Below are 20,384 nucleotides of genomic sequence, written 5' to 3'. Positions count from 1 at the left end.
ATTGATGTAGTGGGATTTGTTTTTAATTCCAATTTATTAATCTAATGAAAATAAAGTTGATGATCATGTACTTTTTTTCTTGTTTCATTCAAAGAATCTTAGTAATTGTTCAATGATGAAATCTGCTTTGAGAATACCATTTCATCTGATAGCAACTACAATTCCAAGAATCAATGATGGGAGGAAATATTAAAGAAGTCTGGTATGGTGATGTATGTGCCTGGATCATAGAGTTTGGGTTCTTCACAGCTTCTAGTTAGCTGCATCAGGAACATAATAGGAAGGACTTCAAGGATGTAGAACAGGGGTAGTCAACCTTGGCTCTTTTATGACTCGTGGACTTCAATTCCTAGAATTCCTGAGCCAGCTTAGCTGGCTCAGGAATTCTAGGAGTTGAAGTCCACGAGTCATAAAAGAGCCAAGATTGACTACCCCTGATGTAGAAGAAGTTCAACTGGCCATTCAAAACCAGTTGAATAGAATTTATATCAGTACTGGGGGAAAGAATAAAAAGACTTCCTTTATTATAACTGATGCAGCTATTTGTGTCCAGAGACAATCACTTTGAAATAGCCGTACTTAGTAAAAACATGGTGAAGTTTATTTACTGTGTAAGTCTTGCCAGACAAAAGCAATGAGACATATTAGTTCTTGTTTGGACCTGCAGGATCTCAGACCCGTTTAAAGAAAATCATTGGCTATGTTAAATCACAAAGCCTTCTAGCTTGTAGCTGAAACGAACACCATGCCATTGTCAAAGCTTTCCTGAACCCTGTGGCATTAGTTCATTAGCGTAGCTTAATTGGACAAGAAAGTGAGGTGGGGGGGTATGCATGACAATAAAACAGACTAGTAAAACTTTTCTTAAGAGAGGAAGAGAAAGAGAAAAGAGAAAGGAGAAACAGAATGCTGTATGTAATTATTATATCAGATTCATATGGTCTGAAATTATGCTGAGTGCATGTGATTTCACTTTTTATGCATATAGTCTTGGACTAAGACTTGGGTCTTATAGCAGACCAAATTTATTGGATTCAAGTGTAATGCTGGAGGGAGTTGTTTTTGTCTGACTATATGTATCTGTTGCTACTGGGGAGTCTAAATCAATAATGGCATCAAAGTCATACTGAGTAGAATCAATGTTATCCTCAAATTGCCCAAGCAACTTAGAAGAGAAGGCCTTTATGTCTTCTAATTTAACATCCCACGACCAGATATTTTCTTTCCTAAGCCTTCAGAGAAAAGATCTGCCCAATGGACTTCTGGTAGACAGAGCGGTGGTTATTTTGCCACTCTCAAGAGCACATTACTATGCTTTAATTTATCTGATTTACTTACTGTGGAAGATACTTCTCATTTCTTGAGTCAAGAAAGGTGCCATAGAGATGCTACAGGACTGGAAAGGAGCAAATATAGCCTTTGTTGTTAGTTGCGAAGTCGTGTCCGACCCATCGCGACCCCATGGACAACGTTCCTCCAGGCCTTCCTGTCCTAAAATATAGCCTAGGCATACTGAAACAAGGGATCTGATGGGATAGCCAGCTATGTGAAGCAGAAATTAGTGGATTATGTAAGTGGATATATATCTGAAGAAATTGATAATAAAGGCCAATAGATATTTGTTGATTCTGGGATCTCAGTTGTCATGGATCCAGCAACATCATTGTAAAGATAAACTCTCTAGAGAGTCCAAAATGGAATTGTTTTTTCTTTGCCTTTTCATACAGTATATACATTTATTTCACCAGGATCTCTTGCTCAGTTTCCCTGGATTCTCAGGTTGAGATATCAGAATCCAGTGTGTATTACCTAGCTTTAATACCACAAATTCTTCTTATACAGCTACTATTTTGCAGTTTTAGCCTTCTCATTCAAATAAACTACTGCCCAATTCTCCTCTCTTTCTCATTTCTCTGTAGTCATGGAGAATCTTTGCCTTTAAAACAGATTTGTCTTCCATCTGCTAGATAAATGGAAGCTTTGCAATCCATGTCCAATTGAATCTCTCCCCTTCCTTAATTAAATTATTGGTTTCACCAAATTAGTGCTGATTTTTTTATAATTATTTTTTGTTAGTTTTGGAAATCAACATAATGTTTCTGTCTGCCTGCTTTATCATTCTGTTGCCTAACTGTGTTGTTGTGTTGCCATTTCTTGAATATGGCTGTACAGCAACTTGTTTTCATGCAGTTTCTTTATTTGAGAGCACTCAATTGGCACATGCTTGAGGACTGCTGCAGAATTAACATCCTTTACTCTCTGCTTTGCATCTGTTAAATTTTTCTAAATATATTGTTACAAGTTTGAAGCCTCTCACATTTCTAGAGCATTCACCACAGTTTCAAAACATTCTGGGAGTCTAACATTAGTTCAATTAAAGCTGCCTTGGGTAGAATCACTCCTTGTACCTCTAGCTGGCATGATATTTCCAGCCTCTAGCATAGATATGCTCTCTCCTTCTTTGCCTTTTATTACAGAAAGCCACACAATAATGCCATTTGCCTCATCTCCTCTGCATTTCTATTACTTCTTACACTTTTGAGATACTGCGGTTTACCGCAAAACAGATCGTTCAATCTTCTTCTTCTTCTTCTTCTTCTTCTTCTTCTTCTTCTTCTTCTTCTTCTTCTTCTTCTTCTTCTTCTTCTTCTTCTTCTTCTTCTTCTTCTTCTTCTTCTTCTTCTTCTTCTTCTTCTTCTTCTTCTTCTTCTTCTTCTTCTTCTTCTTCTTCTTCTTCTTCTTCTTCTTCTTCTTCTTCTTCTTCTGCTGTTAATGGTAACACTGCTCCCTATTCCTTTTTATTTATTTATTACATTTATATGCGACCCATCTTGCTATCCAAAGAATCATATAGGATTCTTTTCTATGCATTAGTCTGCCCCTTTATCTATACATACATTGTAGATACAAGATATCATACTATGAATAAATCTGTTACTCAGAAACAGCTCCACAATAAGCTAACCCACCATCATTTAATGGGGGGGAAGGTTAAGACAATGTCTCTCTGCTCCTCCGCTGATTGGATTATCCAGCTCATATCCTATGCCTTCACCCTCCAACTATTCTATACGTATGCCTATGCACAACATCTTTGTTTCACAAAATGCAGATAGAGAAGAGCAAAACATTTGGGTAGTTCTGAAAAAAAAACCCTCACCCTTATCAGAGGGACTGACAACTGAATGCTAAATCCATATAAAGTGTTACAATTTGTGCCTCGGATTTCTATGGCCGGGGTGGGGGCACTGGACATCAAGATTGTGCTAAAAATCATGTGATCAAGGCCTGTTAACTTTAGGTACAACACATGATGCATCTAAAAAAAGGAAGAGGGCTTTTATTGTAACCCCCATCTTGTCATTTTTGATACACAGACTTGGAGATGCCTTTGGCTACTATAAAAAAATCCACAAGTGTCCAGGTTTTTCCCAACCATATCAAAATAAGACTCATTCTGTAACAAATGAGGAGCACATCACACATCACACCGTAGATTTGAACAAAATTAAACTTCATGTTGCTGGGATTTATTCCCAAACTAGCATCCTCTTACAAAAACAACAAGCCTGGTCAGAGCCTTTTCTAGTTTGGCATTAGATAAGCATTCTCCTATAGGTTACTAGTAACATGGTTAGTAACATGGTTACTATAGTAACATGGTTACTATAGGGCAGGGGTGGGGAACTATGGCCCTTTTATGACTTGTGGACTTCAACTCCCATGGCTGGCTCAGGAATTCTGGGAGTTGAAGTCCACAAGTCATAAAAGGACCATAGCTCCCCACTCCTACCCTATAGTAACCATGTAGTCATATGGAATTCTAGTAATAAAATATACAGAACCCCACTGACTGGCCTGCAGATGTGAACCAGCCCTTCGATTCTATCAAGGAATCCTAAAGGAACCTAGACAATCAGCTGGAGCTGTTTCCTGGCAAACCCTTTGAAGCCAGACGGATCTGTGCTCACCTTTTCCCCTTCATGTGCAGTCAGCCATATCCTGGTCCTGAATATAGATTGATACATTATCCTTACTGAATGTTGCAGTCTGCCACAGCTATTTGCAAAGATTTATTTATATTTGGGCTAGGTTTTGCCTGGCTTGTTTAATTCTGTCATCTTTCCAAGGTAGACAGCCAAGAAATAACAGATACTAAAACAAAAAGGAAATCAAGCGAATCTCGACACGGCACTTTTCTGATCATTTCGGTTACTAGACATTCAAGCTTCTGACTCGACTTGTCGTTTCCTCTTGGGACGTGTTCAGCTGCTTCCCAGCTTGGATGCCCTTTGTTGGTCTTTTATTGGAAAGGACAGGTGGGGTTTTCTGAATCCTTTTGTCCACAAGGTCTTTGTGATCTAAAGTCAAGGAGCTGAAAGGATTTAAATAATGTTACTCTGGAGAAATGGGCCCCAATTTACCCACTGAGTCCTCCTCTTCTCCACAAAAGTTAGTCTGAAAAAGAAACAAAGATCAATGAATATGAAGGAAGATGCAAATCAGTACAACATGCTTCTTATATCCTGCTGGATCAAGCTAAATCTTAATCATATAGATAATAAGAAAGCATGGCAATGATGGCAATGTAAGAAAAATAACTCTGTGTGTCATATAAAGTCTTCTGTGCATAACTAGTTCTACTTAAGGATCTCCCTTAGTCTTTAAATGGCATGCTAGAGGCATATCTCCAAAAACTAGGTGGGAACAATGCAATTAAGCAAGTGGGGCCAAAGGAAAAAAAAGCCAGCAACTTCACATAACTTTAATTAAATTTAAATACTAGAAGAAAATTCCTGACAGTGAGAGCTGTCAATCAGTAGAATAGGCTGTCTCATGAAATGTTTTGTTACATTAGAAGTCTTCAAATAGAGGACTCTCTCTCCAAAATGTCTTAGCAGATGTTCCACAGGACTAGATGATCTCTACGGTATGTCCAACTCTAAAATTCTATGAATCTATGAAACAAAGTTAATATTCTTCCTTCTTATTCTTCTTTTTGTGCCATATCCATTATCGGACGTTGGCAATCATGTTGGCGATCCTGTTTTTATCAGCAGCCGCACGAAAAAGTGTTGCTGAGATTTGTCCAAACCAGTCCCTTAGATTTTGAAGCCATGATGTTCTTCTTCTGCCTGGATCTCGTTTGCCTTCAATCTTTCCCTGGAGGAATAAATGGAGTATGCCGTATTTTGCTGGGTGTCACATCACATGTCCGAAATATTCTAATTTTCGTTTTTTAATTGTTTTGATGATTTCCCTTGGCTTTCCCAGGTGGCTTATCACCTCCTCATTTCTGATCTTGTCAACCCAGCTTATACGTAACAGTAATAGCCGCCTGTAAATCCACATTTCAAATGCTTCTAGTCTCTTCAGGTGGTCTTCTGTCAGAGACCAACTCTCTACTCCATAGAGCAGGATAGATAGATAGATATTCTTCCTACATGATTAAAATATTGCCTCTTCTGTCAAATTAAAATTGTATCTGCCTTCCTCATGATCTAACCTCTTTGTTATACCGTAGTGTAGCAACTTCCAACTCCATAAATTAAGTGTATAATGAGAAATATAGTTACGCTGTGGTTCCTATGTCAAATCTCTGTACACTAGATTTGGGTGCACAGATTGTAAGTATGTAGACTTTATGTATAAACAGCCACTGGTGATGCCAAGATGGGAAGCAGAGACACACATCTTCCATGCATTATAACAAATTGGTTGGAAGACAGTAGGAATAGTCTTCACAAATTACAAAACTGATCTACTTTAAGAAAATAGAAGAATGTTACCAAATGAAAAATTTATTACCATTGTAACGTAGTAGGGCAATGGATTCAGTAAAGGACAACTGCCAACTGTACTTTAATTCAACTGTAATAGTCTACTGTACTTTGACAAATTGATACACAACAGATTCTATCAGCTTTTATTTACTTTACAGGTCCACCAGTGAATGTGAGCTGCAATATTTTCATCAACAGCTTTGGATCTATTGCAGAAACAACAATGGTAAGTAGAATGAAGCATGTCATCTCTGCGAACTTCCCAAGTCAACATAGACATTTAATTTATTATACCCTTAAAATATGTTACTGATTCCCTGTTCCATCTTTTATTTTTCCCTTTGGTTAGCAATGAGTCTCAAGCTGGCTGTATTTTTACTGAGAGGATGAGGCCAACATTTTTAAATGAAAGTACAGGGAATCAACTTCTCCACTCAGCAGAGATTAAATTGATTTCTGGATTGTTTTAGAACCTATGTTATTTCACAGATTAGCATTAGAAATCCACTAGTTTATAGTCATGTCCTACAATCTGGTTCTTGAACCAGGCAAAAATCGAAAACTCCAATTTCAAAAAATGCTACAGATTCAGCGTCTTCAGGGTGCAAGTTAATACAAACACAGCTAATCCATGTGCTTTACACTATATACTACAGTACAGGTAGTCCTTGACTTATGACTTATCACAACTGAGCCCAACATTTCTGTTACTAATCAAAACATTTGTTAAGTGAATTTTGATCCATTTTATGAGCTTTCTTGCCGCAGTTGTTAAGTGAATCACTGCAGTTGTTAAGTTAGTAACACAGTTGTTAAGGGAATCTGACTTCCCCACTGACTTTACTTATCAAAAGGTTGTAAAAAAGAACATGGTTGCAACCACATCATAAATATGAGTCAGTTGCCAAGCGTCCAAATTTTGATCACATGACAATGGTAGTGTGAAAAACAGTCACAAGTGACTTTTTTCAGTGCCGTTGTAACTTTGAATGGTCACTAAATGAACTGTTGTAATTCAAGGACTACCTGCATATCAAGTATATATTGCCTGATAACATTCTGTGCCATGATTTCAGCCTGGCAGAGGGACAGGATTGTAATGGCTCATATGGTTAATATATTAGCATTGTGCACCAATTTGGACCCATTATTTAAAACATAAGAGGAAGGCTGAAACTCAAAAGTATTTACATCATCGGACCATGAAGCTGCTATTATTATCATTTTTGGACAGAATTTTCCCCCTCACTTTAAGATTTGTTTTTAACAGAGACACAGCTTTTCGTTAAGGAATAGAAGTTGCTCGTTTTAGCTGTGGAAATAAGAAGCCACGTTGAGCTATTTTAGCATTCTGAAAGACTTATTTTGAAGTGGAAAATTGCATTATCAGGTCATTTTTGTAGAAAAACAAAGAGCCAGCTTTCTAAACAGATATAGCCAACAGAGTTTGATGACTCTACTTTAGTTTTGGGATCACTGTACAAATACTTATTCTCTTGGGTTGAAATTTACACAGTTATTATAATTTCCTTTTTTTATTATTTGGAAAGATTATTAAAATGCCAGTGTTGGGAATTTTAGCTCACAGATAAGACATTAAAGTTGACATTTAAAGATGCTTGAGACCGTCTATTTGCAGCACAGAAAGTGATAGGTATTATTACATTACCTTGTAAAGGTCTAATGAGTTCGCCATTGCAAAGGGAGATAATATATGATGCATAGAGTACAAAGACTATAAATACAGGAGAGATTATCAGGAGATACAAGGAAGAGAATTCTAGCAAGCAGATCAATATTCCTTAAACATCAGGGATGATAAGAGGGAAAATTACAGAGAAGATACATAGAATTTTTGAGGATGAGGATTCCAATGGTACAATTCACAAAATAAGCAACAAAGGAAGGAGTAGGACTCTATGCAGGTATCCATATAGCTGTCTAGTTTTTATTGGAGGGATATGTATATGGAATGGGTTTTCAGCGGCAAAGGTACCCTAAAAATCTTAACGTAGTTCCATTCTATTTCTCATTCTTTGTATCAAATGGATTACTGCAATGCACGCCACATCGGGCTCCCCTTGAAAAGCATCTGGAAGCTGCAGCTGGTGCAAAATGCAGCAGCAGAGGCGGTTTCAGATGCCACCAGGAGTACACATGAAACACTTCTACAGCGCAAGCTGCATTGGGTGAAAGTATTGGTTATGACCTTCACAGGTCTTCATAGCATGGACCCAGGTCATCTGAGGAAACCATTTCATCCCAACTTGTCCCACCTGGTCAGGCAGGAGGGCCTTGTTGCAGACTCCATTAGTGGAAATAAAATTGACAAATAGGGTCTAGGAAGACAGTCTTCTCTGCTGTATTATAGAACATCTTCCCCCCCCCCCCAAGATGAGGTTGGCCTCCACTCTGCTGACTTTCCAAAAGCGTGTTAAGATCTGGTTCTGTCAACTAGTATGGGGATCCAGGAAAGGGATCCAACCATGTGTTTGGCTGGTGGCTCTCTCTGTCTCTGTCTCTGTCTCTGTCTCTGTCTCTGTCTCTGTCTCTCTCTGTCTGTCTGTCTGTCTGTCTGTCTGTCTGTCTGTCTGTCTCTCTCTCTCTCTCTCTCTCTCTCTCTCTCTCTCTCTCTCTCTCTCTCTCTCTCTCTCTCTCTCTCTCTCTCTGTCATTTTAACTTATTTATTTTTGTACAGGCTTTTATGCCAACTTTATCATTTTTTAATTGTAAATCACCCAGAGTCACTTCAACAGTGAGATGAGTGGTATATAAAGTAATAAACAAAATGTTCTTACAACCCAATATGTAGATATTTGGTGCTGGTCGGTTGCTAAATTTGGACGTTACCTATTGCAATGCAGTGAATCTCAAATACTAAACTAGGCTTTGGAAGATGCAGCTAAGGGCATCTTATGCTTATGATGCCGAACGCTAGGCCAGTAGTCCAAATTACTTTTACAATGGTTGGATTGCATTCTGTCTGCAGCTGTCCTTTCTGGTTTGCCATCCCTCTCACTCCTGTTTTTATTATCCAACAAATATCACATCCAACAAATATCACAGTCTTTAGACTAGGTATTTTCTGATGATTTGGGTTCTAACTGTGAGTTTAAGAATCATGGGAATTTTTATTACTACTATTATTCATTACTACTACCACCCAATGCATGGTACCAAACAAGTGTGGGAAAAAAACCTTTCACATTTTATTAAGGGTAGCTTTCTTGTGTTTTGGCTAATCAATTTAGATATTTGTCACTGGTAAAAGTCAATTCACCACCACCTAGAAGTGGTTTGAGTGGAAGCTGAAGGCAAGTGAAAGGGAGGAGAACTCTTATCTTTACTAATAATTGCAGTGGAGGGAGAGACAACTGGAATACATCCTGTGTGATCATTGAGTGCCTGGCTGCCAGCAAGGCAAGCTGTTACCATAAGTGAGGCCACATAGCTTCATTGCTCAATGGTGCACATGTAATGAATGCCCAATTTGTCCTATACCATGAAAGCTGTGCAAGAAGAGTCACTTAGTGTCAGTTCATATCAAGGAGGATGCTGCATGTAAAACCACCAATTGTGAGCCAAAGCTGCAGACAGAATGCAACCCAACCATTGTAAAAGTCATTTGGACTACTGGCCTAGCGTTTGGCATCATAAGCATTTCAGAAAGTTTACAAGCACAGATAGTAAGATGATGGTCCTAGTGTTCCAAACAGTTGGTGCATGCTACTGTACAATCGTGCAAACAATAATATTGGCAGCCAGTTCCATCATAAATTTGGTCAGTCTCCTTTTAAAACCACCATTATCGCATCTAATGGCAGTGAATCCTCCAGTTTAATTCATTATTATTTAGAGGAGTATTCTGAATTGTGGTGAGCAGGAACACAAAACAGCAGCCTTTTTTGATGGAATACTCAGGTTATGGGAAGGAGTCGCACTTTTTCTGGCTAATAGAGGCCATAGGCTTTGTAAAACTTAAGCCTTGTAACGAACGGTTTTTAATAAGCTTTTAATTTAATAAAATTTGTTAGTCAGAAATAATGCTAATAGACACCTTCCACTTTTTGGCTACCATACATCAACATGGCTCTCCTATTAGAATGCCTAAAGAGGAGGTCTCTAAAGTTAAGGTGGTGTGCTTACCTGTAGATGACTAGTAGTAGTAGTAGTAGTAGTAGTAGTAGTAGTAGTAGTAGTAAGGCAAGCATGTAGAACTTGGATAGTGCCCTAATAAGAGATTATGGGGGAATCTCAAGGCTCTAGGATAGTTTGGGGAGTTATAGCAAAGAAAAGCCCAGAGGAAGGCATTGTGAAACATGCAATCACTAGGCACTGAGCACAACTTGCTCATAGTCACTTATGCCTTGTTTGGATTGCTGCAATGTGCTCTACATGGGGCTGCCCTTGAAGATCACCCAAAAACTTCAACTGGTGCAGAATGCACAGTAAAGAGAGCCCTTAGGATTGCCCATATAATACCTTTGTTGCACACGCTGCAATGGCTTCCAGTTTCTTTCCAGGTGCCATTCAACATGCTGGTTGTCACCTTTAAAGCCCTACATGGCACAGGGCTAAGTTATCTGTGGTACCACCTTTCCCCAAGGACACTTAAGCAAATCAGATAGGGTGGGCATGCTCCTAGTCCCTTTCCCTAAATATTGCCATCTTATAGGAGCTAGGATGCATGCTTTTTCCACAGTAGCCTTTGTTCTATGGAACACCCTTCTGTCTGAGGTTTGGCAGGCCACTGCCTTCCCAGCCTTCCATAAATCTTTGAAGATCTGGTTTTTCCCTCAAGTACTAGGATAAGATGAGGTGACTGCGCATCAGAAGTTTGACTTGGCACCAGGTTTTTGTTTTAACGTGTGTAGTTTTTATCGTTTTAGTATGACTTTTATGCTGTTTTAACTTCCAATTAGGGACTGGCCAGAACTGGTTATAAGATAGCTATATAAATATATTAAATAAACAAATAAATTCAAGAGATTGTTGTTGTTTTTTACCTTTCCAAAATATTCTAAACTTTGGAATAAACATTGGGATCCTGCTATGTCTCTGTTATATAAAGTTTAGAATCAGAAAGCCAGGATGAAAAAGTTATTAATACAGTATATGTATTAAGAGATGAGTCACATAGAATTAATAATATCCAGTCTGAAATAATAAAAAGACCTTTAACCAATTCAAAGTAATGAGATAGAAAGCAACTTTTAAAGACCATGCATTGACATTTGGTATCCTCATTCAGCAGTGCCCTTATGCGATCTCTTGATATTAGGGCTGACTTTGTAATCTATGGATATATTATGGATGACTTCCCTTTAAATAGATTAAAGTCATCCATATTGTAACTCTTTAGGGAACTGCAGTACAAATGCTGCTGCTAAAAAGGGTAATAGAGTGAACTCAAGAAAGTAGAGTCTGGATGTAAATTCATTGAAAATCACAGTTAGGTGTCATATAATTTCACAATCAAATACAAAGTATCTTGGTAAACAGGAGATATTAAAAATGTAATATTTCAACTTAGAATCAGAACCCTTCCCTTGATTTGGTCTCCCTTTAAGGCTTATTGACATTTTCTTTGCAATGCCTGGTAAATTATTATTGCTTTCTATTTCTACTACAACTGCAAATACTTAGGTTGAATTAAAGAGAGGCACATCCCATCAGCCAAAGTCAGTAGAACTCTTGAAAGATAAGTGGCAGCCTTATAAAACCCTGCTACCTTATACAATGCCAACCATCAGCTTTTTGTAGTCTATTTTCAGTAAAAAAAAAAAATTAAAGCTTATGCTTGTGGGAAGAATATAAATTATTGTAGTATCACTTTTTAAAAATATAAAATACAAAGAGTCAGCTGGTGTGTAAGAAGGAAATGATTTGGAAAATATTTCTCTTCCACCCATGCACTAATTTTTGCCCTCTAAGGCACAGCAATATTATCATAGGCATAGAGTAAGTCTTCTTTGTGTATTCCCTAGTTCAGGGGTAGGCAATCTTGGCTCTTTTATGACTCGTGGACTTCAACTCCCAGAATTCCTGAACCAGCCATCTATTCTTGACTTTTTTCCACTACAGGACATGTCTAAATGAAACTGACAGTTTTCAACTAAATTGCAAAGACATTGAGCCTCTGGGTACTGCCAGATTATGATTTTGGACCAGTTTAGATTTGGCACTGGAACTGGCTGATCCAATCATTTCAAGAGCTGAGTCGTCTTTTTTCCTGGCTCTCCATTAGTTTATTTGAAACAGGATCAAATTTTGTCTTTTCTTCTGCAATGTTTGAGTGTATGGGTGGTCTTAGCAACCAACTGGTAAGAATTCTTTTCTTTTCTGGCTCCTGTGAGCCATTCCATTTTCAGCCAATTACTTGAAAAATATCCATGCATTCTAGCAACCTGCAGGCCGACTGAGCCTCTGCTGAATGGGAGAGCAGAGAGAATTCTAGTCCATTTCACTCCATTCTTTACTGCCTACATGGAAATCAATCAGAGCTGCATATTAAAATGGAATTCCTGCAGGCTGATTGCATTGTTTAGATTTCATCACTCGAGAAAATCTTCTCATTTGCCCCTTAATATGCCATTAAAGGTGCTTAAGACTGAAATTTTTATATCTATCTATCTATCTATCTATCTATCTATCTATCTATCTATCTATCTATCTTTCTTTCTATCTATCTATCTATCTATCTATCTATCTATCTATCTATCTATCTATCTATCTATCTATCTATCTATCTGATCTATCTATACCTTATAAATTGCATTTGGGCTTTCTCACAATAACATATAGCCAACCTTGGCTGACTCTGAACAAATCTGAATGAAGTAATATTTGGATGGATGACTACCTAAAAATCCTAAGGCAGTAAATTAGATTGGAAAATTAAAAAATAAAAAAAACATAAGAAGGCTATGGCAAACTATGTCCATGTTGTCGCCAAGAAAATTGTATATCCCTAAATTTGGCAGCATCTTTCCTTATAGCTCTTCATACTATGTGTGACTGTTGTTAAAGGACCCCTTAATGCTTAAAAAAGATGTAAGTACAATGTACTTTCACAGTTTCATGAAAAAACCCTGAATGTTACTGTCTATGTCCATTCAATTCTTTATTCTACATTCCTTAACTTCTCACCCTAAGGCAATATGCTCCAACTTCCATTTAGATTTTCTCAAAGCAAGCAAGCAAGCCATTCTTGTGTTATTTCAGTATGCAACACAGTAACATGAGCCATTCCACATTTATCAAATTCTGATATAAGCATGTCCAGGAACATATATTTTTTTTCAATCAGGATGTTACCTCCATCTGATCCACAGTTCATTGCTGAAGAAGCTTACGTTGTCCTTACCTATTTTAGTCAGAAAGAAGTTTTTTCTTCCATATCCCAACACAACTTTTTCCATGAATACAAGGTGATGCAATCCACCAATAGCAGAGAATATTTGTAACACATGGTTGAACTGTGGGGTTCTTGCTGCTCTCTGAGCTTGTTTGTTTGCTTGAGATGCTTCATTACCCAACTAGATAACCAGTGCAAGAGGACTGTAATGCCCCCCCAGAACCAGATCATGCCTCAGCTGCCCAGAGACAAAAACTCTTTGGACACTGCCCAACAAATTTAAACAAATGGTCAAACTTACCAGTTTAACCATCTGTCCAAACTCAGCTCACCCAGCCTGTCCCACATTAAGAAAAGTAATTGGTGAATCTTTTCCCACCAGCTATTGATATTTGGTTAAAAAAAAAAAAAAAAGAGGAAAACAAAGCTAGGGGAATCCACTAGTTCTTGTCTTTACTATGTCTTGTACACTATAAATAAGGGCAGCACCATTTCTCAGCGTAATGCCTGAGAATAGATAGGGATTATTAGTGGGAGCAGCAAATTTTGTATAGGGAGTTTTCTGCTGGCTCAAGGACTGGTTGGTAGTACTTTTATTTGGCTAGAAGGAAGAGTCCTGTATCCATCACTATGGACACTATGGACACTATGTCCTGGCATCATTTTTATAATATGCATTTATATCGTGTCTCACGTGAAATCAGCACAAGAACAAAACTGACCTGCCAGATCTTAGCAATTACAATTAAATAAGCACAATAGTATTTTGCTTTCAGGCCATTAGATCAATTACATTGATTTTCACTGACTGCAGCCATCACTGATTTTCACAAACAAACAAAAAAAGTGGGGAGGGGAGATCCATTTATTTGATTTGTTCAGGTAGCTACTGTCAGCAAATCCTTCCAGTTTCCAAATCCTTCCAGTTTTTCCCATATCTTTCTATCCCGACTTCTAACTTGTGCAGCTTATTAGTTGTATATAAGGTTGATCACATTATTAGCTGCCTTCAGCATTATCTGAGAGACATCATACTTTTAGGAAGAAGAAATGGCTAATTAACTGGAACATGGGAATGCAAGTGTGACCCTCCTTGTAAGTAGCAAAGAATATAATTTTGTTCATGCTCATTCAACTGGAGGTGAGGACCCATCAGTAGGAAGAAATTAGGCAGTGCCATTAGGACTGCAAAATTGTCCAGAATGAAATGAAACTTCTGAACTTTATCAGAAATGCCAGATATTCACTAAATATGAAATTATTTGCCGGTTGAGTTTTAAACGTACATTCTAAAAACAAGAACCTTTGCATATGCCTTCCATATCAAGATAGATCCACATTTCTTCAAAAGGGTCCATTCTTTTTAAAATATATGACACTTGCATATTGTATATCTGTATAGATATTTCACTTCTGGGCTTAACTTGAAGGGGAAATGTCATAGTTTAGTTTTCATTAGAAGCATCTTTGTGCAGTATTGTTTCTCTTGTTATTGCAATTACTAAATCACTGCCAAATGAAAAGCAAACTGATTCTGAAAATATCTAAAGCTAGTTCTCATGCCCATCACCTCATCACCATCCTTTCCTTGTTTTCAGGGTTTGGATACATTTCCAAGTCTGCCTTAGAGAACCCTTTTTCTTAATCAGTCTCAAGGTCCTTGTCTCGATCTGATTTAGTACTCCACAACCTAAACTTAAATGTTTCCCAAATAGACAGTAATTCTAAGGGCCATTGACATATATAAAGACAAAGAAAAGAATCAGCAGGTTCTGTGTTAGTTAGCAATGAGCACACATATCATTGTTTCTATCCACACCTTTCCTTTATCATCAGCTTCTGACTCACTGTCTCAGACCCTCCCAAGGAAGAGATCTACTAAACAAAACACATAAATCCTAATCCTAACGGTTAATTTGGTCAAGGGCAGTGGAAATGGTTTACGACCTGGCATTCCTCAAACCCATTGAAAATGCAAATGAAGGAAGTGACTGTGAGGTTTTATTGCCTCTTTTGTTTATTAAATACCACCTGCTTCTTTTCTCCTCTGAGGCCAAGGAGGAAAGGGACAGATGGCTTAAAAGAGTCTCTGGCCAGACAAAGGAAGTCAAAGATGCCACCCATTGTCCAGGATAAAAGATTTTGGCTTCACCTGGCCCGGAGATGCTCAAGAGAGTTGTAAAGACATGAGATTAAGAAGCAGACTTCATTCTCAGCGGAGCTGGTGAGACAAGCTCCAATTAAATTATGGGACAAGCCCATAAAATTTGCAGCACTGTCTGGTTTTGCAGTTGGATGGAGGAACCCCATAAACTAGTGAGCTATTTAGTAGCATCTTAAACAAGCCAGTAGCAGTTATTAGAGAGGCATTGCCATGGAACAAAAGGAATGACCAGATGGGGTTATCAGGCAACTTTGTGACTAAGCAGAAGTTATGATTTTTGTGTCATCCAAATATTACTCAGTTTGTTTCAATTTGTTATTTAAACAGCTAAATCAGGCTTGGATCTAGATTATACTGGCAAACAAAGAGGTAGGCAGAGAGGAGGTATAGGTAGATGACTGCAGTAGCTGTTCAACTGACAACCAGAAAAAAGCAGCATGAGTAAGCACAATGCAGGAAGTTATGCTGCTGGTAATTAAGCTCAGCCTAAAAACAAAAAGTATAACCAACCATAAATCAAGTCCAGGTAAACAGAGTAACAATTTGCAGGCAGTAATATACCAAAGCATTCACAGATTTGTACCCAGGTGGGTTGTTTTGCACGTACCATCAAAATCTCCAGCCAAACTTCACTAGAGGTAATTTGGAACTAAGATTCTGGGACAAGATTTGCTGTTCCTAAAGGATCTTTCCTCACAGGTTCTATGTGCTTCTATATCTGGATCAGATTCAACTGCCAGACATCACACAGGAAGATTCTGGTGTTACTAGCTTACTTCATCGGATCATGGGAGTCCTCATATTGACAAGCTGTGTCTAAATGCTTCTAACAAATGCAACATATTGTTCCACACACTAATCCACCCAAATTCTTTTGAGAATATAATATCTAGCATCTGACATTCAGACACATATTACCTCTGAATTCGGAAGTTCCATCTTCAGAAAGGGGAAGTGATTAAGAGACAATGCATAGGTTTTATATGCATAAATTCCTACACTGAGTGTTTGATGCCTCTACTTGGTGTTCTCTGACTTTGGTTGTTTGCTTGCAGATGTTTAATTACCTGACTAGGTCATATCATCAGTGTTCATGATTGTGGAGTTTGTTCCTGTCAAGTGCAAGAAATCAGGAACCAGGATACAGTTCAAAAGTACTACAAATTTATTTCATGCTACCTATACACAAGAATCTGAACTACTACATCAGAAAAGAGTCAATGGACTTCTAGAGGGACTGAACTTAGATCTTTTACAGGAGCATAGAGATGCCAAACTAATTATGTGTTTGACCCCATCCTCAGGTTCAGCCTGGTCATCTTCCTGTCTATATAGAGTAGCTTGCCCTACAAGTGTTGATGAAGATGTCCTTTGTAATTCCTTGAATGGCATTATTTTCTGCTTGATTGTCTGGTGTAAGTCCTCACTTATCTGAGTAGTTGAAGAGGATGAGTTATGATCCTCTGTTTCTTTTTTACCTCTTTTTATTATTGTTTTTATTGGTTTGCAATGTCTATGTATCTATTGATGGCTGATTTGTTGCAATTTCTATGTATCTATTGATGGCTGATTCCTGAGTTTCCAGGAATTCTCTAGTGTTTTTGGATTTAGTTTGGATTAGGATTCTCACAGTTTCCCAGTTAAAATGTTGGTTTCATAAACCATATGGAACTACATATGTTGTCTTCTGCTGAAACTTCTCATTGTTGTTGTCATTTTTAAAAACTGGAAAAGACCTCTTTTGAAACACAAAGACTCATGGCTAATCAGAGTAAATCATTTATTTATAGTAGGCAGCTTCCCACGGGCTTGTCTTCTTCCAAACAGGAATCATGTCTAAAATGATTATTAACAGTGAGTTAACCAAATGCATGGATAGTATTGACCCAATCAGTATCGCTGAACTGGATTGCCCCGTATTTGTGCGCCACATGAGATTCACAAGAAGAAGTGGAAAAGAGAATGAGGATTCAGTCAAAAAATCAGGATCAGCAGCAGCTTCAAATAGAATTGGAAAAGCTCCAAGATGAATGTCAACACCCAAAAAATAGACCCAGGTTGAATTTGGTATGAATGTAGGAAGATCATTTCAGGCAAAGCAGAAAAACTGCTTTGAAAAAGGGACTCCTGGCTGGGAGGAGAAGAATTTAATTTTCTCAAGGCATGGGACAGCTCAATGCTTGCCATGCTAATCTTTCCTTACAGAAGTTTCAGCCAAGCAACTAATTCTTTCTGCAAGTCAGCCATTTCCTTCTTCAGTGTCTTATCTTTTTCTTGATTGTAGAAAGTCGATCCCATAGAAAAGATAGGGTTAATGGTAACTTTTTCATAAAGCTGTTGTGAAGATGTAAAAATTACATAGTAAATGTAAAGGTGCACACTTCAAAGAAAGCTTTAGAAATTATTGTACCTAAAGTTTATTATGCTTAAGGGTTGAATAACATAGTCCTTTCAAGCACCATTATGCACCTTGAACACATTATCAATCTTAAAAGAGGATGATTGATCAGTACATGAGCCTGAATAATGTTTTCTTCACTTGGATGCACCCCAGAACTGGCTTGCCACATTTCTGAGCATTTCTGCATGAAGCAGGTGTTGTGGACTACAGCTGTTTGCCCGGTGCTGAACCTCTTGACTTTAGAAGTTAAAAATAAATATAGTTCTCTGTGAAATATCACCAGCAGGGATACTCACAGAAGAAAAGCAGAATCCAACTGGTAGTGAAGACCTAATATGGGGAGGTGGTGGGGGGTGTTTGCTCATTCACCCTAAGCAGTCTTGCTATGCTTCATGCTGCACTGAGCTTTGTGGATTATAGTTTTTTTTATATAGGGCTTTCTTTGGGCATTCGCCAATCCTTTTGTTTTTCTTTCTTCAACGCAGGATTACAGAGTGAATATTTTCTTGCGGCAGCAGTGGAATGATCCCAGGCTGGCCTACAATGAATATCCAGATGATTCCCTAGATTTGGACCCATCCATGTTGGATTCCATCTGGAAACCAGATCTGTTCTTTGCTAATGAGAAAGGGGCTCACTTTCACGAGATCACTACAGATAATAAACTCCTGCGGATCTCCAGAAATGGCAATGTCCTATACAGTATCAGGTAGGTTTCGTTTTCTAAATAAGATGTACAGGTAGTCCTCAGTTTACGGCCACACCTGAGGCCCATATTTATGTTGCTACACAAGACATTGGTTAAGTGAGTTTTCTCCCATTTTATGACCTTTCTTTCCACAGTTGTTAAGTGAATCACTGCAGTTGCTAAGTTAGTAACAGGGTTGTTAAGTGAATCTGGCTTCCCCATTGACTTTTCTTGTCAGAAGGTCACAGAAGGGGGTCACATGACCCCCGGGACACTGCAACGGTCAAAAATATGAACCAGTTGCCAAGCATCTGAATGTTGATCATGTGACTATGGGGATGCTGCAATGGTCATATGAAAAATGATCGTGTCACTTTTTTCAGTGGCGTTGTAACTTCAAACGGTCACTAAACAAATGGGTGTAAGTTGAAGACTGATGTCTGATGTCAATGCTGCTAACATCGGATGTTCTTGCTTTGACAACAGATGGAAAAGCAGCCACTTTCCCTCTATTGCTTTTAGAGTTAGTTGATGCTGGGAGGGGGAATGTGGATGAGAGTCCAGCTAGTCATAATAATAATAACTCAGCCGTGGGAACCCAAGGTCATTGGGCCCTGAGTTGATAGAGTTTTGGTGGGCTGGAGACCTGGGGAGAAAGCCCGCGCTTCAAGCTAATTGGGGAATGTGGTTTATGACTGTTTATTGGAGGAGGGAATTGTGCTTTGTTATATTGTACCCAGGGGAGGGGAATTTAGTTTTTGGTTTCAACTATGTAGTGCCAATACTATGTTTCTCGAATAAAAGATTATTTAAGGTAAACATGCCTTGAAGTTCTTTTGAAGAGTTTCATCTGTCGGAATCATGACATCTATCCTATCCTAAATAAGATGGGGAATCAAGCTTGAGGCTCATAGTCTGTTTTTAAAACACTGAATATGTTCATTTTTTTTAAAGTAAACTGAAAAGGGGTAGAATAGACTAAAGATAATTATAATTGATTATAATTATAATTATAAATCAAGTTTTAATTCATTTGGAGTATCTGCTGAGAAGCAAACTGAAAGTGCACTCTTCTTTGCTTCTTTTATAAAAGAGGTATCCCGTTTTGTCAGCTCCAAATCCTTTCTCAATAATTGTTCAGTATAATTAAATGCCCTTGACATCAATATAATAAAGTGGTGCATATGTATTAAAAGTTAGGCAGAGTTGTATACTCCACCCCACTTTCTGTAGAGAAGGAAGTTTTATAAAGAAATCAGATATGGAATCAGCATTAGTCTGATCCTGTAAGATATGTCTTACATTTACAAAAAACTCTACAGTCATATGCATACTTAATTTCGTTGTGAGTTACACAATGACAATAAAGATATTCCTTGCGATATTCTATTCTGTATCTATTTAGAAAGAAAAGGCCCACTAGGTTCAATTATATTTATCCCTAAATATGCATGTAGAGATTTTTAGCCATATTCACACTCATTGGGTGCAGATTAATTAGGTCCTTGGTATTATAAAATTCCAACTATATCCTGTTGCTTCATAACTGACACTTCAGCAAATTGCACTACTAAAATAATCAGCCATGTAAGGCAGACAAAGGACCATTTCTATCCCATACAACAGAAATTCTCTGACAGTCTGGCACAGTTGGAGAATGTATAAATGGATCTTCCCTGCGCCGGCCTATTACAGTCTAAAAGATGTTCAAGCTCACTCACTTTTGTTTTCAGGAGATTTTTTTTTTTTTTTTAGTAAGAAATGACAAATCACATAATGGAACCAGATAGATCTGGCTTTTTTCCTCCATCATTTCTCAACACAGTAATTTCTGGGTCATTGGATTTCAAATTTATGATATGTGAAGTGCAGTAAGTGGACTCATTTTAATTTAGAAATAATCCATTCTAGCCACCTCCAAACCTTACTTTGTCCTTTACTGAAAGAATGCAATTAGGAACATGTACTTTTCTTGTTAAATTCAGTAAAGA

At 38.0% G+C, this 20,384-nt stretch overlaps 1 protein-coding gene across 1 annotated transcript in view; it reads left to right on the top strand.

Annotated features, from left to right (window-relative positions):
- Window positions 1-20,384, top strand: part of GLRA1 (glycine receptor alpha 1) — a 44,112-nt gene that overhangs the window by 11,958 nt on the left and 11,770 nt on the right. The window contains exons 3-4 of the mRNA XM_015822341.1: window positions 5,942-6,009; window positions 18,191-18,414. Of these exons, the coding sequence (XP_015677827.1) occupies window positions 5,942-6,009; window positions 18,191-18,414 (292 nt within the window). The remainder of the gene's footprint in view (window positions 1-5,941; window positions 6,010-18,190; window positions 18,415-20,384) is intronic.

This window comes from Protobothrops mucrosquamatus, unplaced genomic scaffold, assembly GCF_001527695.2.
Source record: "Protobothrops mucrosquamatus isolate PMUCROS unplaced genomic scaffold, P.Mucros_1.0 scaffold1527, whole genome shotgun sequence".
Lineage (NCBI taxonomy): Eukaryota > Metazoa > Chordata > Lepidosauria > Squamata > Viperidae > Protobothrops > Protobothrops mucrosquamatus.
This window is presented reverse-complemented; position numbering and strand designations above follow the sequence as displayed.